Here is a 25,767-nt window from a genome sequence, read left to right on the forward strand (position 1 = left end):
AATCAATGCACCATCTTCCCTGAGTCTTCATGCTGCCTGGTGTCGGGTCGATGTTCAGGCTCAGGACCCTGGACAGCACCCCGAAGTTCAGAAAGCTGGTTAAAGTTTAGTGGAGATTCAGGTTAATGTCAGGGTTCCACGTAACAACCCCCATGAAAAAAGACTCCAAGGCTCGAAGTTCCTTAAGGATCCATTTTATTCGGAAAACCCGAATCTGAAAGCTTCCAGGTTTTCTCTACCCAAATGAAAATCCAAATCCCTGCCCAGTACCCACATATCCATCACATGGTCCAATCAATGCACCATCCTGTTGTGGTCTGCCAGCAGCCTGCGGAGCTGGCAGCGGAGTCAGACAGTGAGGAGGCTGGGGAGGAACAAGGGCCAGTCCTGGAGGCTGGGGAAGGCTCGGACGAGGGCTCTGCATCAGAGGCAGAGATGGGGCCAGGGCCATCTGGGAGTTATGCGTGGACTCTGGAGCCTCCAGAGGCAGACATCAGAGAGGCAGAGGAACAGGAGGAGCCTGTTCCTAGTGCACATGTGCAGAGTGCAGAGCTGCCAGAAGACAAGAACAGTTAAAACAAAAGGGATGACTCAGGAGTAAGGCCTGGAGATGATTGGCCCCTCCCATAAGGCTTAAAAGAGGAGCAAAGGCACGTGGGACCTTTGCAGAAAAGCAACATTGTTAATTCTGTTCCCAGTCAGCATCTCTATTTGATTCTGGACTCTGTATGGCTTTGCCAAGTAGGTCTTTGGCAGCGTGTCAAGGGAGATAAAGGTTGGTGATTATCCCGAAGGATTTCTCCCGAAAGACTTTTTGCAACTAATTGGAACTCAGCAATGAATGAACGTAATTCACAGCTGTTGCAATAAAAGAGGTATTTGGTACTCCTTGTGTGTTTTAATGACTGAAGAAGCCTAGATCACAACACATCCCAACTGGAGATGCCTCCCAGTCACACCCCTCCAGGTGCAGAACAGGATGTCCTTGACTCCCAAAGAAAGGAATGTTATTATGGCTATATATCTCCCCAGCTCCATACAATCCCCCCTCCCAGTTTCTGGCTAATAGTGGCAGGCCTGAAGATCCAATGCAAAAGATGGCTTCTAGGCCTGACATCTAGTTTCCAGACTTCACTAGATAAGTGCTGATAAAAGGCAGCACACACAGATAGCTTTGTTCAGAAAGATTTCAACAGTTACTTGTGCATACTAATACTGTGATGAAGATCACTTCAACTTGGACTTCAGTTGGAAGGAGAAAATTTTAATAGAATTCTCACTGATGGACAGCATTATTATAACTAAGTGAGCCTGTGTACAGAGTAATGACTTGTCTTTCACTGGTACAATAATCTTTCCAGCCATCTACAAGTTCCCTGACTTCCAACATTTCCATTAAACCTCAGATAAGGTGAGGAACATAATTCTATGGAACTTTAGAAGATTGGGAAGTGGAGATAGGGAAGGAAACTTCAGGTTAACAGAAGAAACAGAAAATAACAGAAGTACCTTTCCTGATACCTCACAACCATTCAGTATGCACAGGCACCACAAAAAGAAACTAAAGCATACCCTGAGAAAGAGGGACAGAAAACAGAAACGGGGGAAAAAAAACATCTGGAAAATTGAAGATTTATCAGCGCCAAATGAAGATATTATCTGATAAATATGAGCCAGCTCCATTTGGCATGCCGATCCATGTCATTTGTGCCAATTTACACATTTATTACGGTCAGTGGTTTGTTTCCCCATTCCCATTCCAACTTGAAGCAATCCAGTGAGAAAAGTGTCAGAGTTGAGTAGCAAATACATGCTTTGCATACTGATGGTCCCAAGTTCAATCACTGGCATTGCTAAGTTGGAGAGTCTGGAGATCTGTTCATAATCAACCTAGACAACATTGACAGAAGTAGAGTAACGCTCTGATTTGATACAAGACATCTTCCTCATTTATAAACAGATTGCACGCAAACTTTGTTTGCCACAATTCAATCCAGACGTGTGATTTCAGCCTTTAAAAATATGTGGTGATCCAGCAAACACAATTGGCAATTCATGCCTGGTCATGAGTAAATCTTATATGATTTAGACCACAATAGTGTTCACTGTGCAAGCAAAAGTGAAGGTTGCATCACATAAATTTCATACCTGGGAATCCCATTATCAGTTGTAAATTTCAGACCATTTCCTTCTTCTTTTTTTTTTCATACCTTGACTATGAAAGTCCCAAATACATATTCAAGAGGCTGACTATAAAAGTAAAAATCCATTTAAACAGCTACTTTCTCTGAATTATATAAGGCAGTAGTGATCGGAATGCATGGCTATTGCAAAGAGACAAGGCCACTTTCATCTAAGTATGAGCCTTGGTAGTACAGTGGTCTAAGGCACCCTGTTATTAAGCTGGTTATTAAGACCAGCTGCCTGCAATTACTGCAGGTTCAAATCTTGCCAAGGCTCAAGGTTGACTCAGCCTTCCATCCTTTCTAAGGTAGGTAAATTGAGGACCCAGTTGTGGGGGCAATAAGCTGACTTTCTATAAATATACAAAAGAATGAAGGCTATTGCTTAGCGCATTGTAAACCGCCCTGAGTCTCCGGAGAACGGCGGCATATAAATCAAATTAAAAAAAAAAGTATCATTCATTATTGATACACTGTAGAGCAGGGGTGTCAAACGATGTCGTCACGTGATGTATCACGACTTTTTCACCCATCGCTAAACAAACGTGGGCGTGGCCAACACGTGACACATCTGGGCCGCGAGTTTGACAGCCCTGCTGTAGAGAGACCCAGATTATACTATAAAAAATATCAACAGATAGGAACAATATCCACAAGTCATTACCAGGACAAAGATAATGATTAATTTACCTAACAGTAACCATTTCCTATTTGTCACTTTATATAATATATATTGACTTGGGCAGCTGTGCCCTTGCAAACCACTAAGTGGTGAAAATTACAGTGCAGCGTATCACAATTATCTAATTATCACCCCAAATACTCTCTATACAGTTATAGTGGCACTGAAAAAAGTGAGTTATAACTAGTACTTGAATTTACAATTGTCACAGTATCCACATGGACATGTGATCAAAATTTGGGCCTTGGCAACCAGAAATTCTGGTCCCAATTAGTTAAGGTTGCAAGTTGTGGACAACCTGTATTCTGTTCCTCCGCTATTCAAGGAAACCAAGTTCTCCATCTTTCCCGCCTCTGAACTGTAACACCACATAGTGCAGATAAATATATATAAAAAACCAAAGTGTAAAATATATATTCCACAACATTCATCTCATGTTTTTTCCCCCCAAGATCAAAAAAATCAGCTCAAACACTAAACATGTTTATCTTCTTTTCTCCTAGTTATACGGGGAAATTTAAACTCTTACTTTGCTGTACGATATGCCATCAAACACAGAAGTTATTTCATCAGGAGAAGACACATTCACGGTAATAGGGTGAGATGAAACCAAAGAATCATCCTTCAGCACTGGGAGTAGGTCATCAATTAAAATTTGTTCCAGCTGTGGAGGAAAAGAAAGAGTTGATGGGAAAAGTTATTATTCCCCAAAACAATTTACTTAATTAGATAAAAGCAGGCTAATACATGAAAAACGATGAGCATAAATAAAATCATGCCACATGTCAATCTCACCTATCATAGGATAAAAGGAGTTTTGGATGGATAGCTAATTAACAGGATAGAGAGCAAAGAAACGTCAAAAAGATGTAGTTAGTGCAGCTCACTTTCTTGATTCTCTAGAATTTTACCTAAGAATTATATAAATATATCTATCATATGCCGGGTTGCCCCCAGTTCGCACCGGTTCTATAGAACCGGTAGTAAAACAGGTGGGAGGCTCCACCCACTGCCCCCGACATCATCAAAACATTTCTGCGCATACGCAGAAAAGCGCACGAGTGAGCGAAGCGAGTGCGCACGCACGGCCCTGCTGCAAACCGGTAGTAAAGGTAAGTAGAACCCACCCCTGATCATATGTATCATCATTACATATTGTAAAATAGCTAATATTTGGTCAAGATGTTTTTCTACATCAAGTTCTCCTTGATAACTCAAGGAGAAAAATTTATAGATCGAAGCTTTTAAATCAGGGGCATTCAGCCTTAGCCATTTTAGGTCTTCTAGACTTCAACTCCCAGAATTCACCAGCCAGAAGGGCTGGCTAGGAAATTCTGGAAGTTGAAGTCCACAAGCCTTAACATTGCTGAAGTTGGACACCCCAATTATAAATTTCATATGTCAGAGTTAAGTAACTTAATGAAAGCTATCCCACTAAAAATACCTCAGCAAAGCTGAATTCCCGTTTTAAAAAAAGACAAAACCATTCACTTTATTTGGCTGCAATTCTACAGTATTTTTTCCAGGATGTTTCATTTAGCCTACAGCCCTGAGATCCTGAGTATCTTCTCAATCAAGTACTAACCAAACTTTATGTTGCCTTGCTTTTGACCTCAAATAACTCAAATAAGGTCATCTAATAGCTATCACCTGTTGAGCAGCCATACTTGAGCAGGTGTATCTTATTTAAATTATTAGAAAGGAATGTTTCTATAGATATTTTAGAGCAGCCTTGATACTTTAAATTCTCAAAATTCCTTAGTAAGTGTGGTCATTTATAAGAATTCTGAAGATGGAATCCATTTGTTGGAGGACCTTAGACTGAGGAAGCCTATTATAGCTGTTTGGCAGGAGTGAAAAACCAGGTCCACATGTGATGACTCAATTAAACTGATGTATAGCTAAAATCGTATGCACAGGAAACTTCTCAACTAACTGTTGGCAACCTGCTTAGAGTTAGATAAGGATAAACAGCACTTAAGGTTGAGGGGGTTGGGCTTAGTTCTCTTGTGTCTATATAGGAATTCTAGGCTAATTTATTTATTTATTTATTGGTTCAATTTATATGCCGCCCTTCTCCGGAGACTCAGGGCGGCTTACAATGCGTTAAGCAATAGCCTTCATACTTTTGCATATACCTGCTTAATAGGGCTTTTGCCCCCCCCTAAGTGGTGTTTTTTTTAATACAAAGTCAGCTTATTGCCCCCACAATCCGGGTCCTCATTTTACCTACCTCGGAAGGATGGAAGGCTGAGTCAACCTTGAACCTGGTGAGATTTGAACTTGCAGTAATTGCAGGTAGCTGGTGCTACTTAATAGCACTTTAGTCTACTGCGCCACCAAGGCTCTTTTCCCCTTTTCACTCCACAGCCAGATTCTATCATCCCTTTTCCTACATTATTCTATGAAACAAGGAATCTCTAAGTCCATGCTGGAGATTCAACAACTCGGTGAAAATGCCTGTTTCCTAAAATCCTGGATGGACTATTGAGAAGCTTAAGTACTCTCTAATATAGGCTCTCTAATATAGGCTGCACCTTGATGGCGCAGCAGACTAAAGTGCTGTTAAGTAACACCAGCTGCCTGCAATTACTGCGAGTTCAAATCTCACCAGGCTCAAGGTTAACTCAGCCTTCCATCCTTTCGAGGTAGGTAAAATGAGAACCCGGATTGTGGGGGCAATAAGCTGACTTTATATATATAAAAAAGAACACCGCTTGGGGGGGCCGAAAGCCCTACTAAGCAGGTATATACAAAAGTATGAAGACTATTGCTTAACGCATTGTAAGCCACCGTGAGTCTCCGGAGAAGGGCGGCATATAAATCAAACCAATAAATAAATAAATAAATTTTCAACAATGATCAGTATTCTAAGATCAGCATTATACTAATAATAAATTTATTAAAAAAGGCTAGAAGTCAGTGGTTGTGGGGCAGAACACGGGGCTTCAAAATTGATTTTAAAAAGCCCTTGTTGTAGTTTTTGGGGGCGGGGGAAATTCAAACAAAATCCTTGGGCTAAAAAATGTCCATAAACATGAGTAATACTTCCTTTGTTCATATTCTATAATTATACAAAGACAAGAATTCTTACCATTTGCCAATTTTTTTCTTTAGCATTTACACCCATAAACTCAAAGAAACTGGCAAATCCTTCGTTTAGCCATAAGTCATCCCACCAATCCATGGTCACAATATTTCCAAACCACTATAATAAGAAAAAAAAAAAAAAAAGCAAACAGCATTACAAAAGAAGATGAATAGGAAGAGAAATGTATCATCCATAAATGAGCTATTTAGATATTGCACAAGATATTTTTTCCTTTTGTTGGAAAATAACACAAAGGCAACACAAACCACGGCTCAAAAATCCAGTTTTCTTCCAAGAGTTTCAGTTTTGCATTTAGATGGGTAATAACTGAGAAGGGGACATTTTTAGTGGCTAAACTGTACCATTTGAAATGAAAATTTATTGCTTTCTCTTGTCAAATACCAATCTAAACCATTGTAACTTGCCCATATGTTGAGCAGCTATAATTATGGTGCTTTATTGTTGAAGCTTTATGTTTGCCTGATTCCAAATAGTTTTGTTAAATATTGACTGCATTTGCATAAACATTTATCATTTGGGAATCATATGGCATATCCTCCTTCCATGTTCGTAAACATCTTGTTTAAACAAGTATAACTATAAGGAGCCCTAGTTTTTTTTGTTTCCATTTTCAATATATTTGCAGTATATATATATTGTATAAGGTACCAGTATATGTTGAAGATAAATATTACCAAATGAAACTTGACAGCTCTAATAATAATAATGGTTTGTCTGATAAAACACAATCAGAACTCAAAGCAACTGAGCCACTCAAGATATCGTCAGAACAGTTTGGGAAACAGCAAATCCTCTTCAGTGATTTAACGACATCTCAATTCACTCTTTTGAAATCCATTTTCATTTAAAAATGATAATAAACACCTAGCTGAAATATCCTACTTTGAAAGCTTTTTGTCAAAAGGTGGATAGAAATATTTCAGATAAAGTATTAAAAGACACTGTCATTTTGAAAACACAATGTTTGTTACCGGAACATCTAAAAAATGTTATCTTTTAAAAGTCTGATGAGGTCGCTCAGAGCACATTTATTTGAAAATTGTATATCTTAAACATAAGAATTTTAATGAGTGCTTGTATTGTAAGTATTGGTTGGAAGCAGTTGTCCATCTTGGTGAAGAAATTCTGCTGATAAATTGAGATGTTGAAAATGTGATTTCTTCACACATTTTTCTTTTCCCTTCCTTTGTGAGAAGAGAGGCCAAGAGAAAAGAGTCCTTATAAATAGCACAACTCTTACAATTTAGCATGATTTATATAAATAAATAAATAAATAAATAAATAAATAAATAATTTTATTTCTATACCGCCCTTCTCCCGAAGGACTCAGGGCGGTGTACAGCCTATTTAAAAACACAGAAACAAAACAATAATTAAAATTTAAAATCATTAAATAGTTAGGCTCCAATTAAAAATCCCAGAAATTTAAAATACTCCAATTTAAAACGTTATGTTAATAGCCCGGCCTGGCGGAACAACAGGGTCTTCAGAGCGCAGCGAAACACCCGGAGGTCGGAGATCTTACGTATTTCCGGGGGCAGTTCATTCCACAGGGCTGGGGCTCCCACAGAGAAGGCCCTCCCCCTGGGTGTCGCCAGCCGACATAACTTGGCCGATGGCACCCTGAGGAGACCCTCTCTGTGGGAGCGGACTGGTCTGTGGGAGGCTATTGGTGGCAGAAGTCGGTCTCGAAGGTACCCGGGTCCTATGCCATGGAGCGCTTTAAAGGTGGTAACCAACACCTTGAATCGCACCCGGAAGACCACTGGGAGCCAGTGCAGCTCGTGCAGGAGGGGTGTCACGTGGGCGCAACGAGTTGCACCCATAACCACCCGCGCGGCCGCATTCTGGACCAGTTGGAGCCTCCGAGTGCTCTTCAAGGGGAGCCCCATGTAGAGAGCATTACAATAGTCCAACCGGGAGGTGACAAGGGCTGAATAATATGCTGAATAATACAGAGACTGAAGAATAGCTACAGCTTTATGCTGTAGCAGCTGCCAAAAGTAAAGCCCCATCTAAAAATAAAATATTGATAAAGGATGAGATAAAACCTGTTTGTGAAATATATCTGAAATACCAAATTAACCTACTGTAATTATTTTATACTTCAGAAGGAAACAGATAAAATTCCTGACAAAAATGATTTATACGATAAGCACATTATAATTTCCTTGAATATAATAATGTATTTCGGTTTCGTGTTGACAACAATATTCAGTAACTCTCCAGAGGCGCTTTGCATAGTGAGGGGGTGTCATATAAATTTAATAAACAAACAAACAAACACACTATACCTGATGGACAAGTTCATGGGCAACCACAGCTGCCACTCTTTGCTTGTTTGAAGCAGCAGATTCTTGTGAATCATAAAGGAGATTAGTTTCTCTATAAGTGATCAGCCCCCAGTTCTCCATGGCCCCAGTGCCAAAATCTGGAATTGCTATTTTGTCTAAATGGAACAAGAGAGATGTTTTCTTAGTATTCAAACTCTTCCATTTCCCTCTAGTCCACAGGTGTCAAACTCGATCGCGTCACATGATGTATCATGACGTATCACAATGTTTTTTGCCTTTGCGGAGCTGGGATATGTGCAGCCTGCATGTGATGCATCCGGCCCATGGGCTGCCAGTTTGACAGGCCTGCTTCACAGCCCGTCTGCCTCTCAACGATCTGACAATGCCTGCTTTGGTGCTTCCAATACAGAAACTCAGTGCCGGGTATGACAGGATAATACTTATGAATACTTAAGAGCCTGGTGGTGCAGTGGACTAAGTGCTGTTAAAGTAGCACTTAGTTGCCAGCTGCCTGCAATTACTGCAAGTTCAAATCTCACCAGGCTCAAGGTTGACTCAGCCTTCCATCCTTTTGAGGTAGGTAAAATGAGGACCCGGTTTGTGGGGGCAATAAACTGACTTTGTATAAAAAAGAACACCACTTAGGGGGCCCCAAAAGCCCTACTAAGCAGGTATATACAAAAGTATGAAGGCTATTGCTTAATGCAATATAAATTGTGTTATATTGTTATATAAATAGATTAAGCCCATCCTCACAATACTTCTCTCTTCCAGTAGGGACTAAACCTCTGGTCCCATGACTGACCCAGATTGGATCCTGCAAAATTATCTTGGGATGTATATATTCATTTGTGAGTACTATATGTAGTAGGCATGCAATCAGTCCACAGTAATACTTTTCACTGCTTCAGCCAGAGTAATTTCTATAGATTCTTCCTGTGATTAGGTTGATTTGATAATGGGACTCAGAAATATTTATTGATAAATTAATGAACTAAATCCACATGTAATTAATCATATCTGGCGCTATTCACCATGAAATGTAAGAGCTTGTCTTTATTGCAGATAATCAATATTAGTTCTAATGAAAGAGATGGACTCAACAATCCTTGGAGGGCAATATTGTCCCCAGCTTATAAATCAATCTGCTTCTCAGATGGAGAAGTTTTATGCAAGAATTTTGGACCCCAAAATCCCCATATCTTCTTTATGGTTTTTCAACTCAGGGGACCCTCGGGGGAAGGGTTACCTCCATGGAGACCCAGAGATCCCCCAGGGCGAGCTGGATGGGGGGAATGAAATAGGGCAGCATTATCAGAATGGAAGGTTGAGGGATTTACAGGGGTCAGAAAATGACTACAAACTTATGCGGTTTGAATTTCCCCTCCCTCCTCCTTCCTTTGGACCGAGTTTAGGCCTATGGGCCTTATTACGGCTACAGCCACCCATTTATCTTGGCCTGCTGAATTATTCCTAATTTTCCCCCTTCTCTATCTAGCCTGTCTGAACTCCCTGCCATGTAAAACCTCTTTGACATAAATGTACGAACTTAAACCTCCTTCTGAGCAGGATACTTGGACTCCCGGATGCTACCAATCCCAGGAGGGATACTGGTTCTATGGATGTAAGGCCGATTGGAGGCGGAATATGGCTATCTTCACGCCCGGGTTTCCATCAAAGTTTCCATGGGTTGGCCTAGGTGAGAGGATGGCTGCCCTGGAAACCTCCGGGGTCGAATGATATGCACCTCCTTTGCCATTGTCATGAGAGGACAATGGAGCTTGGCGGCCTGACCATGGACTGGAATTTTCCCTACGTTTGTAACATCGGTGGTCCCCCTACCCTTGGACTTTGGCTCCCCTGATGATTATATGTATTCGGTATCAGAACTCCTCGCCCTGCGAGATTCTCCCCTCTCGCAGGTTTGGCCCTCCACATTTTCGAGGGCCTATCTCGATGACGGACTTTGGAGTCCAGAGAGATGGCATGGAGCAAGGAAGAATTTGTGGGGTTTTCTAGGGAAATTTTTAAAGATTTTAAGGGGTTCTGGGAGGGGGGTTTGTAATAATCTTTTTAGAGAAATTGGGAAGACGACTCTGGGGGATGGGGGGGGAAATCCACCAGGGTCAGAGCCGAGCCCAGCACAGGGTAACGATTCGGGGGGTGCTGGTCGAGGGATTGGGAAAGGGATGGGGGACGATACCTATGAGGTTTGTACCATCAGCACGGTAGATGGGAGGGGCAGATATGGCAGGAGCAGGGGACCATATCATGTGTTGGGGGCTCGCACTCGCTGTCTGAGAGCAATTGCTTGCCCCGGTCCCCACAGCTTCGCTCGGAGACTAGGTGGCTTAGATACTCAGGATCTGGGCCTTCAGCTGATGCTATGCAACGCTAGGTCCATGGTAAATAAGGCCCCCCTCATTCACGATCTTATACAAGAGGGAGGAGCGGACCTGGCAGGTATTACAGAGACCTGGTTGGGCCCGGAGGGTGGCGTCCCTCTGATTGAAATGTGCCCACCAGGCTTCAGAGCATTCCATCAGCCGAGGGCCCAGGGGAGGGGTGGGGGGTGGCGGTTATTATTAACGAGGATCTGGGTCCGAGGGAGACCACTGTGCCTCAGATAGCCGGATGTGAGGCCCTCCTTGTGAGGTGGGGTCGTGGGGTTCAGATGGGCTTGTTGCTTACGTACCTGGCTCCCGGCCGCGTGGCAACAGCCCTACCTGAGCTACTCGACATGATAGCCACGGTGGCAGTAGATACACCCAGGCTTTTAGTCATGGGTGATTTCAACTTGCCATCCGTCGGTGAAACGTCTGAGGTGGCTCGGGAGTTCATGGCTTCCATGATGGCCATGGACCTGACCCAGTTAGTTCATGGCCCTACTCACAGGGGAGGTCACACTCTGGACTTGATTTTTGTCTCTGGCCAGTGGTTGAGTGGTCTTGTTATAGGGAATATAGATATGGAACCCTTGTCATGGACTGACCACTCGCTCCTTCGCCTGGATCTTCGAACCGCTACCCCTCGCCGCAGGGAGGTGGACCCAATTAGATGGATCCGCCCCAGGTGCCTGATGGATCCTGATAGGTTCCAGATGGAGCTTGGGCCATTTCCTGAGGATCTAGCACATGACTCGGCCGAGGACCTGGTAGCCGCCTGGGACCGGGTGGCTGGTGGGGCCTTGGACCGAGTCGTGCCTTTGCGGCCTCTGACCCGGTGCCGATCCTGGGCGGCTCCTTGGTTCACGGAGGAGCTGAGGGAAATGAAGCACCGGAAAAGACGCCTGGAGAGCGGTTGGAGGGCCAGTCTCGCTGAATCTGATCGAACACTGGTAAGGTCGCATATTAAGGCCTACCTAGTGGCGATAAAGACGGCAAAGTTTAATTACTTTTCCGCCTCTATTGCATCATCAGGGAATCGTCCGGCCGCCCTGTTCAGGGTAACCCGCTCCCTGCTCCATCCGGGAGTGCGGGAGGATCCCTTGGAAGGCAGGGCGGAGGATTTCGGACAATACCTGTATGACAAAATCGCTCAGATCCGGGGGGATTTGGACTCTGACTGGGTAGATCAGGGCAGGGTGACGAGGAATAGTCTTGAGAATGTTATCTGGGAGGAGTTTGATGCTGTGACTCCCGATGATGTGGACAGGATTTTGGGGAGACTTAGTGCGGCCACATGTTTACTGGACCCGTGTCCTTCCTGGTTGGTACTGGGTTCCCGGGAGGTTACACGAGGCTGGCTCCTGGGTGTTATCAACGCTTCATTGAGTGAGGGTTACTTCCCCGCCGCCTTGAAAGAGGCGGTGGTGAAGCCTCTCCTCAAGAAGCCGTCCCTGGATCCGGCGATATTGGCCAACTACCGTCCTGTCTCCAACCTTCGCTTCATGGCAAAGGTTGTTGAGAGTGTGGTCGCGCAACAGTTTCCGCAATTCCTGGAGGAAACATCATATCTAGATCCGTTCCAGTCGGGTTTCAGGTCTGGGCACAGCACGGAAACGGCATTGGTCGCGTTGGTTGATGATCTCTGGAGGGCTCGGGACAGGGGTTGCTCCTCTGTTCTGGTCCTGTTAGACCTCTCAGCGGCTTTTGATACCATCGACCATGGTATCATGCTGCACCGGCTGGAAGAGTTGTGGGTGGGAGGCACCGTGTTATGGTGGTTCTCCTCCTTTCTCTCCGACTGGTCGCAGTTTGTGTTGGCAGGGGGGCAGAGGTCGACCTCGAGGCCTCTTATTTGTGAAGTGCCGCAGGGATCGGTCCTCTCGCCCCTTCTGTTCAACATTTATGTGAAGCCACTGGGCGAGATCATCCGTGGCTTCGGGGTGAGATACCACCAGTACTCTGATGACACCCAGCTGTACATCTCCACCCCAGGCCACCCCAACGATGCCCTTGAAGTGATGTCCCAGTGCCTGGAGGCTGTGCGGATCTGGATGGGGAGGAACAGGCTCATGCTCAACCCTTCCAAGACTGAGTGGCTGTGGCTCCCGGCATCCCGATATAGTCAGTTGACTCCATCACTGACTATTGGGGGTGAGTCGTTGGCCCCCACAGAGAGGGCTCACAATCTGGGAGTCCTCCTGGATATGCAGCTGTCTTTGGAGGAACATCTGATGGCTGTAACCAGGGGGACCTTTTGTCAGGTTCGCCTGATTCGCCAGTTGCGGCCCTTTCTTGATCGGGATTCCCTGTGCACAGTCACTCATGCCCTCGTCACCTCTCGCCTTGACTACTGCAACGCTCTCTACATGGGGCTCCCCTTGAAGAGCACCTGGAGGCTCCAACTGGTCCAGAACGCAGCAGCGCGGGTAGTGACGGGGGTAGCATGGCACTCCCATGTAACACCGCTCCTGCGTGAGCTGCACTGGCTCCCAGTGGTCTTCCGGTGCGCTTCTTCCGGTTGGTTATCACCTTTAAAGCGCTCCATGGCATAGGGCCTAGCTATCTTCAAGACTGCCTGCTGCTACCGACGACCTCCCATCAACCCGTGTGCTCCCACAGAGAGGGCCTCCTCGGGGTGCCATCAGCCAAACAGTGCAGGCTGGTGACCCCCAGGGGGAGGGCCTTCTCTGTGGGGGCACCTACCTACCCTCTGGAATCAGTTGCCCCCAGAGATAAGGAGAATCCAAGACCTCAGTGCCTTCCGCCATGCCCTTAAAACCCATTTTTTCCAGCAAGCTGGGCTGGCTTAAGAAGAAATTTTAAAATGTTTTAATTGGTAGTGATTTTTAATTGGGCCAAATTTATATATCTTTTAATTGTTTTTAATATTTGTATTGCATGTTTTAATTTTGGCTGTACACCGCCCTGAGTCCTCAGGGAGAAGGCCGGTATAGAAATTGGAAATAAAATAAAATAAAATAAATAAATAAAACATGGATTTCTTAACTGATAGCTAATATAAATTTCTAGTTCCTTTCTACTTATATCTATCACAGTTAACTCAGCACTTGATAACACTTATTTCATCCTCACAGTAAACATTTTATTGACTGAAAGAACTTCTAAGGTGTGCTTTATTGAGTGGTCACAAAATTACAAATAAAAATACCTAAATAAATGCATAAATGTGTTAAAAAACCTATAAATCTTGCTTAAAGTAGATTCTATCCAATTCAATTGTGATATGATAAGCTTTCTCAATTACTTGTTGGCACTACAATTTTAAATTGTTTTCCAAAACATGGCAATGACATACAATATGTGTGATCCACAGCCAGAAAATATCCAAAGTTAAGACAGTCAACAGCGATTGAATACCTTCCTTCACATTGCTTGAAAGCTAGATATGTAGTTTAATGTAATGCATATGGTTTGCATATATGTTCTGTGGTGCTTTAAGCCTATTCTGATATAAAGATTCTGTTTTAAATTGGTTCCACTGTTTGTACTTTTTTCAGCCTGATGTACTTTTCCCCTAGTTGAGAATGAGATTAAAACGGCTTGAAAAGAGAAATCTGTTGCCAATCTGAACAGATTATACTTGTTGCTATGGACCAATAATTGGATGCCTATAAAACACAACTGTGAGCAACAAAAAGGCAATTATTTAAACTTAATTTTAGATAAAACAGAAAATTGTTTATGTGTTCTCTGAAAATTGTAAATTTTCAGAGAACACATAAACTGAAAACAAAATTGTAACATTCATTAAAAATGAAGAATAGAAATTTACCCAGTTTTGGAAGAGAATAGTTCATGTTGAAATAGTCTTCAAAGTAATCAAATACAACTTTGGTTACGTCTGCTGCATAGATGGCTGTTTTTATCTGGAGTGGTTGGGCATAAATGCGGAGCTGTAAAACAATGGAGAAGATGTTATAAGAGAGATTCCACCTTGATACCATATTTCTGCAGTTACTTCTTCTTCTAAAAGCTAACCTTCCTGATATGATTTAGAGCCGTGGTGGCGCAGTGGTTAAATTGCAGTACTGCAGGCTAATTTTGCTGACTACCAACTGCCAGTAATTTGGCAGTTCGGTTCCCACTGGCTCAAGGTTGACTCAGCCTTCCATCCTTCCGAGGTCAGTAAAATGAAGACCCAGATTGTTGGGGGCAATATGCTGGCTCTGTAAACCGCTTAGAGAGGGCTGTAAGGTGCGATGATAGTGCTGTAAAGCACTATAAAGCAGTATATAAGTCTAAGTGCTATTGCTATTGCTATTAAGTGGAGCTACAGGTAGTCCTTGAGTTACGAATGGAATGGAGCCTGCCCAGGCCGTGGGAGGCCTCTGGACAGCTGAACGGGGCAATGTGCAGGACAAATGTTGCAGAGCCTCTGCGGTTGTTCATAAGGGCAAATAACTGCTTTAGTGCTGCAAGATTCGTAGTTTTGGGCCTCATTCAAAAATGCTAGGGGGCGCTGATCATGTAACTTCAAACGTTTGCTAAGGGAACACTCGTAACTGGGGGATTACCTGTATTAAGTTATGGACAGGTGATGATATTTTTTTCAAACAATTTTATTAGTAAAATTGCATATTTTAACAGGTTTATTGATATTGTTAGTATCCTTAATTAATGTAGTCCCACACACAGTCCCACACACAGACACAAAATAATTGTAATTTGGACTTTCATAAAGAATTATCTCTGTGGATTATTTATTAACTGATGTTCTCAGCATATTGCATTTAGTACAAGCATAAAATATATCAAGATAACCATAGATAATATAGTGTTCTATGCAAAGTCCGAAATGTTTTGGATATTATGAGAGTTCTTTTTATGCCTTCAGATACAACACAATTCTTTCTTTTTTTATTGTTAATCTAACCTTCATTAACAGAAAAAAAGCCAACATTTGGTAAGACAATATCAAAGCACTAGAGCAATCTACTTGAAGAGGATCCTGTTGAATTATAACTTTGGGTTTCTGCCTTATTTGAATTCAGAAATTGTGAATCTGAACTGAATTGAAAACATAGTAACAGGTAGCAAATGTTTGTTCATTATAGTCTTGAATAAAGAATCATGGGATTGGGAAGGTCATTTTATCTGATTCATTCTATACGTAAGTCTCTATTTTAATATTGAAAGAGCTTCCAAAGCAGAGTCACATATTAGGAGGTTTATCTTATTATTTCATTGAAATTTGATTCATTGAAATTTCTAGTCAATTTTTCAACTCCCACACGAATAGCAAAAAGAGTATGGAAGAACTGGGTATGTCTAGTCTAGCAAAGAGAAGGATTAGGGATGACATGATATCCAATATTTGAGGGGCTGTCACAGAGTAGAGGGAGTTGACCAATTCTCCAACCCACCTGAAAGCAGGAGAAGTAGTAACAGATGGAAGATTATTATTAGGGAGAAATTTCCTGATAGTGAGAACAACTATTCATTGGAACAGCTTGCCTCCAGAAGTTGTGGATGCTTCTTTTTAAGAAGAGGTTGGACAGCCATTTGTCTGGAATGCACAAGCATGACGTGGAGTAGAAGACCTCCAAGGTCTCTTCCAGCTCTCTTATTCTATAATTTCTATGACCAACATGCATCACCTATACACATATCTATTAGGAGATATCAAGATTTTAAGCAATTGCATGAGGTCATATGGAATCAAATTTGATTTGAAAGGGAAGTTACTTTTTATCCATGGCATCGGGCCTAGCTATCTTCGAGACCGCCTGCTGCTACCAACGACCTCCCATCGTCTCGTGCGCTCCCACAGAGAGGGCCTCCTCAGGGTGCCATCAGCCAATCAATGCAGGCTGGTGACCCCCAGGGGGAGGGCCTTCTCTGTGGGGGCACCTACCCTCTGGAATCAGTTGCCCCCAGAGATAAGGAGAATCCAAGACCTTAGCGCCTTCCGCCGTGCCCTTAAAACCCACTTTTTCCAGCAAGCCGGGCTGGCTTAAGAAGAAATTTTAAATGTTTTAATTGGTTTGTATTTTTAATTTTGGGCCAAATTTATATATATTTTAATTGTTTTTAATATTTGTATTCCATGTTTTTTAATTCTGGCTGTACACTGCCCTGAGTCCTCAGGGAGAAGGGCGGTATATAAATTTAAAATAAAATAAAAAATAAAAATAAATTTTTTCATTCAGATGGTAGCCCATCACAGCCTTGACAAATAACTCCTAGAAATAACAAAAGATGTGCTACTAATTCACACTAACTTGTGGTGGCCTACAATACAGTAAATAAAACCAAAACTAAATAAATTCCAATTTAAAGGTTCCTATTAGTCTATATATTAATACTAATATTATCCTATTAACTCTATTATCTATCCTATTATCATCTTTCCTATTACCTTCTCCGATTGGTATCTTATGATTTATCACTTTGTTGTTTGTATGTACACTAAAGCTTATGCACTGGAGACAAATTCCTTTTGTGTCCAATCACACTTGGCCGATAAAGAATATTCTATATTCTATTCTAAAAAAACAAGCAACAATATTAGTAGGATAATAAAACATCAGTAACAATAATAATCTTATTATTGTAATCAAGCTGAATCCACATGGAGGCAAGCAATAACTTCAAGACCCCATCGAAGAGTTCCATTGCAGTTTCTCTCTGGAAGGCTGCAGGAGTAAGTGCCAACAGGGAGAAGCTGTGTTTCTCAAGATGGGGGTCATGAAAATATCTCGACCTCAGTCATACAAAACTTAAAATGAGTACTTTGAATGGTTCCCTTGGAAAGGATGCAAAGCATTTAAAATAAATATTCCTTTGAGTGGAGCTCAGTTATGCACAGAAGCACATTCCTGTATATTTATTGCCAAATATAATACAAGAAAGGTTTGCCTTCTTGTAAGATATTTCTCAATTTTCCAACCTAGCCTAGACTTTCTTATTGCTTTCTCCATCCAAATAACCAGGACAGAGACTGCTTAGTAGAAGTGGGGAATCGGGGTGGGTAGTGGGGGGTGATAATCAGACAAATTTGGCTAAATGCTGCCACCTGCTGTGTCAGTCCTCCACCACACATATCTGGTAAGTTGTAGTGTGCTTGGTGATTCATAGAATGGAGTGGCTTCTTTTCAAGGCTGGTAGATGAGTATTAGGACATTTTTCACAATGTGTTATGTTTAGATGAAGTTTTATTTCACACTTACTCTGAATACACGATTTCATTCAGATCCTTAGATAAAACTATAAGCGACAAGTATCTTCTGTGCATGTAGCATAATAACATAATTAGAAAGAAGGCAAGCTTCAAAATTACAAAGTCTTTACTAAAGCTTTAGTACGTGATGTAAGAGAACTTTGTGAAATAGCACAATTAAGCAGAAAATGATAGCATCTCTTTTTGCAGACAGAAAATCCCAACCATGGGAAAATTACTTAGGATATGACTTTTGGTAAAAGCTATACTTTGCTTTTCATTCCGCAAAGCAAAACTTCCTTGAGAAAGATTGCGAAAACAACCAATGTAGATAGAACTTACCGGAATTCCACTAGATGAATTTCTTTCTTCATATTTAAACTGGTGCACAGCCCAGGCCACCAAGTAAGTACTCATTGGCACAGATTTCATGAATATTGTCTTTGTCCATTTGTTATCTAATGTAACTGTTTTCTGGAGAATAAAAATATGGAAGAAATAAATGAAAATGAAGCATTTCTGCAAAGTAAACAATTGTCTGTTATGATTCTTTTATGTACAGAATGAAATCCAGAACCTCAATATTTTTCATTGTTAATGTTCTTGTACGATAGAACTGCATCTAATTCAGTTTTCTGAATCTCTTTGTTGTCATCTTGTTGTCCTCTGGATTTTTGCATCCCATTTATGGTGAGCCAAAATTATCTCTTTTTTGTTGCTGGAATATTGCTGAGCAGAATTTTCCTACTGATTGCTCTTTCTATCTTGCAATAATTTTTTTTCTGCTGAATATAATTTTTATTAAGGAATTTAATTACAATAGTTGAAACCAATGCATGCTAAACTTAGGAAAACTTAGAAAAAGGAAAAGAATGGAAGGCAAGAATAAAAAGTGCACACCAAAAAAAGAAAACAAAGAAAAATAAAGAAATGGCTTACAACCTTCATCACAAGTACAAATGAAGTTAATAACTCTTCACCCTCTATAAGGTTAAACAGATATCTCTTCATCAGATATCTTATTCCTTACGTATAAGCACATCCACAAAACATAAAGTTTTCAATCATAGAGTCAATAAAAGACCATAAATTATTCCCAGAACCTAGACACACACAGAGAGAGACAGAGACAGACAGAGAGAAAGAGAGAGAGAGAGAGAGAGAGAGAGAGAGAGAAAGAAAGAAAGAAAGAAAGAAAGAAAGTCTTAATTTAACCTTAATCATTAAACCAACCGTATATTATTTCCTTTACTGTTAACAATTAGTTTGCTTCAACAGATTGAAACTTTAATTCAATCAAATATTGGTGTAGAATTTTACTTGTCTTTATTCTGCTCTTTGTCAAGGTTTTAACAACCTCTTTTGTAAATCCAGTAAAACCTTCAGTCAGTTTCTTTTGCATATCCAGTAAAGTACCCTTTCCAAAGCATTCTCTTGGCTTATCATTTGAGGTTCCATATTTTATACTTTCTCTGACTTGTCAGATAAAATGTGTTCCACTTCTCCCATTCCTTCATTACATCTTTTAGACATAGTCTATCCACAAATGCAAACTAACAGTATCAATATTGTAATTACTAATTCCTGTCTTGACCCCCATTAATATTTCCAACATTATAACATTTTGTGTCATATTATAAGTTCTATCATCAACTAACATCAAGAACAGGCTTGTATTTTCTTTTATTCTGCTTAAATCTTAAGTACTCTCTAGGATTTAGTTTCTAATGTCATCACTTATCTTGTGTTATGACTTGCAATAGCCGGGATAGCCAAAACAAATCTGTTTCCCACAGAAAGTTATTTATTTTTTAAATAACCTTATATTAAAAATAAATATTAAAAATAAATTAACTCTTAATCCTCTTACAACTTTTTTAGATCAAAATCTTACTTAGCTTTTTGCTGTTTATTTCAAAATTTAAATTTAAGCTTCATGTCTTATCTTTCTTCTGTTCAGAATTGCAGATAAACTCACCCAATGAAGACTTTTGAAACTTGTCATTTCAAAGATCTCTAATAGTTTGAGATGGTTAATAAGCAACTTCCGAAAGTAGTTAGGAAATGTCCAGCTTACCAGAAATGTAATCAAGTCTACAAAGTAACTTCATTTCAATTTTTTTTTTAAAAAAAATCTATATGCAAACCATAACTTTTTCCCCTAGAAATAGGTTAGGGAACCTAACTACAATTACTTAAGGATGCCTGCTGATAAGCAGATTCCACTGAGCTCAAATGCCCTTATTTCCAGGTAAATATACTCAAGGCATTAAAATCAGTCCCTATTATACTCTTTTGATGATATTGAATAGGTGTTTTTGTGTGTGAGAAAGAGGAAGAAATCAGAGGTGAAATCTAAAATTTTTCCCTACCAGTTCTGTGGGCATGGCTAGGTGGGCGTGGCAGGGGAAGGATACTGCAAAATCTCCATTCCAACCCCACTCCAGGGGAAGGATACTGCAAAATCCCCATTCCCTCCCCACTCCTGGGGGAAGGATATTGCAAAATCTCCATTCCCACCCCATTCAGGGGCCAGCCAGAGGTGGCATTTGCCGGTTTTCCAAACTACTCAAAATTTCCGCTACCGGTTCTCCGAACTACTCAAAATTTCCACTACCAGTTCTCCAGAACCTATGAGAAACTGCTGGATTTCACCCCTGGAAGAAATACTCTCCATCAGTTCCTTATTCATAGAAGATTATATCAGAAATACCCCTTGTTACTTATTGAGAAGGGGAAATCTGGAAATTATATAGCAAGTGTGAATTGGCCACAATGCAACACATAATTTGTACACATAAATATAACTGAAACAATACAATTGAAACTATATAAAGTCACACATCCTACCCTTTTACACTATGCCATTTCCAGACATTGTGTTATTCAAAGGAAATTGTGCTTTAGTACTAATATGAAAAAGATATTGTGTCATTCTTTTTATGGAAAGGGGTTCAGGACTGTCTCCACCAGTGTGACAATTCTTTGAAAACTGTACACAGAGGTGTCAAATTTGGCTGTGGGGAATGCCAAAAAAAGAAAAATCAAGTTTGAAAGTGGCCATTGGATCCAAATATCTACAGCAGCAATTCTCAAGCTGGCCACCTTTAAGATGTATGGACTTCAACACCCAGAAGTCCCCAAGTTTGAGAAACCCTGGGCAAGGGAATCTAGAGGGGGAAAAAATGTTTTGGGAAAATTTCTTCTAAAATGTCTCTGGGAAAGTAAAAATGTATAACCCACTCTCTACTTCTTATTGTTAAGTGTATATGCATAAGCACAGAAATACAGCAGAAGAAAAGCATAAATGCACTCACTGAGACATAACATTTATGATTAGAACTACATGCATACAGACAGCAGGTATGCAAATAGTCTGATTAGTTCCTTGGGAAAAGTGCATACATAAACATAGATGAGTCAGATTGGGCAAAAGTATGCTAACTCATTGATCCACGTTGCAGGATATATTAACTGGTAGTAGGTAGGCAGAGGGACGCAGTGGCTCAGTGGCTAAGAAGCTGAGCTTGTCGATCAAAAGGTCAGCAGTTCAGTGGTTCGAATCCCTAGTGCTGCGTTAACGGGGTGAGCTCCCGTTACTTGTCTCAGCTTCTGCCAACCTAGCAGTTCGAAAGCACGTAAAAAATGCAAGTAGAAAAATAGGGACCACTTTTGGTGGGAAGGTAACAGCGTTCCATGCACCTTTAGCATTTAGTCGTGCCAGCCACATGAGCATGGAGATGTCTTTGGACAGCACTGGCTCTTCAGCTTTGAAACGGAGATGAGCACCGCCCCCTAGAGTCAGGAACAACTAGCACATATGTGCGAAGGGAACCTTTACCTTTAGGTATGAAGGCAGGTATGTAGGCAGGCAGGAGATGGATGGATGGATGGATGGATGGATGGATAGATATTAAAAAACAAGAAACAGTCTGTATACCTACCTCAACTGGCATGTTTGATAGGGCTTCATAGTCATGTTCATGAGTAATAGATATATTATATGTTGCTTTTTTGTTAGGTTCATCAAAACAAGGAAATGATTTTCGTGCATCTGTTGGCTCATGATCAGTTGCTGCTATGTATCTTTGGAAAAGAATGAAAATGAATGTATTAAATCATTACTCGTGGATATTTTTAGTAATTTGTTAGAAGGATGGGGACAATGCTTACCATGCTTATTTCATTTGAATAAAAAAAGGATATTAGATACCTACGTCACATGTCCAAATTAGACAAAGAGTTAATTCTATAAAAGTAATATTACTAAACTTTCAACACATATTGATTGTAATAGTTGGAGAATGAATGGATGGATGGAGAGACAGACTGATTGATCAACACATATAACAAACAAGATTGCAATAAAAAACCAGGTGCTAAGGTCTTTCAAGTGCCTTCAGCATTTATCTGTGTGTGTGTATTTGTGTATCTTTAGAATAAATTTTAGCAACTTGTCAAAACAACCAGGTACTAGTATATTCATAATAATATCATTCATCACTCTGAGTATCCTTGTATAACTTTGTCCATTGCTCAAGAAATACAATCTAACAATAATAATATTGGACTGCAGAAGTTCACCGAGAAACCTACTGAAATAAGTTGGTATGATGATGTGTCTTATATTAATTTATATGTGGATAATTTAAGCAACCAAGGTAAACTGCTACTAAAACTGTTTCCAAAATTAATATTAAACATTTTCACATAAAGGTGAATTATGCTTTATTAACAGCATTGTGTGTATTGTGCACAATTGCCAATTGTAACAATTGATGAGAACATACAACCAAATTTGTCTCTTAAATTAATTCAAAGTGTTGGTAATTTTTCAACCACATGTTTAGAAATACTATCAACTGTATAAAAGTAAGAAAGGTCCAAACAAATATAGAAAAAATAATAAAGAAGACGAAAAACCATAGACAAAACCATAGACTATAATTTCTCTGAAGCTTTATAAGTTTTCATTAAGAATCAACTTGTCAGGGTCCCTGGCTTGATCCTTCAGTCCTTTAAATTCTTAACAGTTTAAAAACTGGATTTAAAACTTTCGTTAGAACATGTAGCTAGGATTTTCATCATTTACTGATAAAATATGTATTTGGAAATTCAGGCACGAATTTGAACTCTAGCTCTATCGCTATTGTCCCAACGATGATGACCTGTTAGAAAATGAATTAGAAACTACATTTGGAGTAGATAACTATAGTAGAGACAGACCATAAAAATGCTGTGCCATTTCCAAGGTCAGAGTAATGCTGTAGATATTGGAAAGGTCTTAACTTAAATACAACTTGCTCTGAAAAATGCTGACTGCTGTTCAAACCTATCTTTCTCTCACTCTTATTTTTTTATTCAGCAATTGTTCTCTTAAACCACTTTATTTATTTTATTTTATTTATTTTATTAAATTTCTATACCGCCCTTCTCCCGAAGGACTCAGGGCGGTGTACAGCCAGAAATAAAACCATGACAGTAAGAAAATTAAAAACAATTTAAAACAATTAAATCAATTGGCCGAAAATTCTAATAAAACAGCCCATTAAAATAGTAAAAATATTATTATTATTTAGGCCAACCCTGCTTGTTGGAATAGTAATGTTTTTAGGGCACGACGAAAGGTACGCAGGTCGGGAATCCTACGAATCTCCAGGGGCAGCTCATTCCAGAGGGTGGGGGCCCCCACAGAGAATGCTCTCCCCCTGGGGGTCATCAGCCGACATTGTCTAACTGATGGCACCCGGAGGAGCCTCTCTCTGTGGGAGCGTACCAGTCGATGGGAGGCTATCATTGGCAGAAGGCGGTCTCGTAGATACCCAGGGCCCATGCCATGGAGCGCTTTAAAGGTGGCAACCAACACCTTGAATTGCACCTGGAAGACCACCGGGAGCCAGTGCAACTCGCGCAGGAGCGGTGTTACATGGGAGCGCCGAGTCACTCCCATAATCATCCGCGTGGCCGCATTCTGGATCAGTTGGAGCCTCTGAGCCTTTGAGAAACCTATAAAGCCTTTGAGAAGCCTATAAAGCACTATGATGCGTTATATAAGTCTAAGGGATATTGCTATATGAAATTTTTCATGATCCACAGCCTCTTTCACTTCATCATTCCAAAAATCATTCTTTTTCATGCTTCCTATTAATACACTTCCACATACTTTTGAGGCACTCTATAATACCATTATTTTCATTCTGTTTCAAATAACTTCCACGTCCTTGTTACTGATGCCTTTAATCACAAGCTATCACATCAATCATACTTTTCAATTTATTCTTTGCTATGTGTACATATGAATTAAATCACATGCAATACTGAAAACAAATAGATATTTTGAATATGGAAGAAATATATGAAGCTGTACATTCCTTTCAACTCCCAAGTACATTTGACTAGCTAAGTAATATATCTTAGTTGGTTTGGGGAACACCTACAGTTCTAAACCATCCCTCCCAAATAATATTGACCTGGCTTTCCTTACCCTACAGCTCCTAGAATTTCCAGCAAGCAGATAATGAAAGCTATAGCCTCAATGCATTTGATGGATGCTAGGTTAGAGAAGGCTGATGTAGACAAAATTAGAATTATGTTCCAAAGTACCCATTAGTACATACCAAAATGTGGTGAAAGCACGTTTTTACATTATTTAACTTTCAAGGGTATGACAGCTTTGTTAGGGTAAAAGGATTCTTTACTGGTGCTGTTGCTAAGTACATATCCCTTAATGGTTTTGAAAGGAAGACTAAGATCAACAAATGGATAACTTGCCTTTCAATTCCTTTTCATCTGTTTAGCAGATTACCATAAAACAGATGTTCCCTCTTCTACTGTCTCTTAATATAGTCCATTAATTGTCACATGAAGGAGGGACTTGGCCCCACATACACTGTGTGTGTATAATGAGAGCAATCCTGCTTCTTTTTTTTTTTTTAGTTAACATTCTGCATTACCGATTTTGTGCCCACAATCCTGACTCACATCTTCATTTACTTCTAAATTTCTTCTTGCAATTGTAAAGTTTCTTCTGATTTTCATTGCACAAAATACAGACCGGTTTATGGCTTTCAACTGGAAGTTGAAAGAGTTCATGGATGGAACCAGATAGTGCTAACTAACTACCTTACAAACATATAGGACTATTAAGTCTACAATTTAAGGCACTTCTACGGCATTTCAGAAGTCAGAAGACAATCCACAATAGGGTCTTTGTAGAGTTTGTGGCACCACGCGACTTATACCATTTTCAGCCTGACCTATTCTTCTGAATACTTCATTAAATTTCATTTTATTAAGAAAACAAATTCCTAATTTCGAAGCCTCTACAAGCATCTCAATACAAACATGGCCAAACAAAACAATACATACTGAATCAGACCTTGGAAAATTATTTGTGCTAGGTTTGAGATACAAATAATGATTAATACTATGTCAATTCTAACATTGCTTCATCAATCCACACTGTTTCCTATTTACAATTCTGATTAAACATGAAGGAAGGAAGGAAGGCTGAAACTGACTCAGACTGTCATTCTTCCAGGCAATATATCCAAATAGCATTGGATGATGCGAGTTGTAGTCATACATATGGAGACTATGAGATTGGGAAAGGCTGGACTAAGCATGGAAGGATTCCAAACCTTTGGTTTAATATTTATTGTACTTTCCCAACTAACATCCCTGTGATGAAATGAACTTCCAATTAAACAATAGCTTGTAAGATTTTCGGAAGCAATGTTCTCTATGCTGTAAATCTCTACCGACAATGCAGCCTGTTATGAAAGCCTGCAAGATAGAATTATGTTCACTGCAGGGAACATGCAACCACAGCATCCTTAACATATGGCTGTCCAGCTTTTGCTTAAATTGGTCCTCCCTGGAGTGCTCTGTTCCATCATCTAACAGCTCTTGCTTGTAGTTTCCCTAATG

General features: G+C 40.5%; 1 protein-coding gene across 1 annotated transcript in view; it reads right to left on the minus strand.

Moving 5' to 3' along the window:
- ENPEP (glutamyl aminopeptidase) overlaps positions 1-25,767 on the minus strand; it is a 61,247-nt gene that overhangs the window by 32,323 nt on the left and 3,157 nt on the right. The window contains exons 2-7 of the mRNA XM_070948234.1: positions 21,783-21,924; positions 18,181-18,312; positions 14,452-14,572; positions 8,272-8,426; positions 5,960-6,073; positions 3,395-3,529 (exon numbers count right to left, since the gene is read on the minus strand). Of these exons, the coding sequence (XP_070804335.1) occupies positions 3,395-3,529; positions 5,960-6,073; positions 8,272-8,426; positions 14,452-14,572; positions 18,181-18,312; positions 21,783-21,924 (799 nt within the window). The remainder of the gene's footprint in view (positions 1-3,394; positions 3,530-5,959; positions 6,074-8,271; positions 8,427-14,451; positions 14,573-18,180; positions 18,313-21,782; positions 21,925-25,767) is intronic.

The sequence above is a fragment of the Pituophis catenifer genome, unplaced genomic scaffold, assembly GCF_029215685.1.
Source record: "Pituophis catenifer annectens isolate HBS135680 unplaced genomic scaffold, rPitCat1.0.hap2 SCAF_8, whole genome shotgun sequence".
Lineage (NCBI taxonomy): Eukaryota > Metazoa > Chordata > Lepidosauria > Squamata > Colubridae > Pituophis > Pituophis catenifer.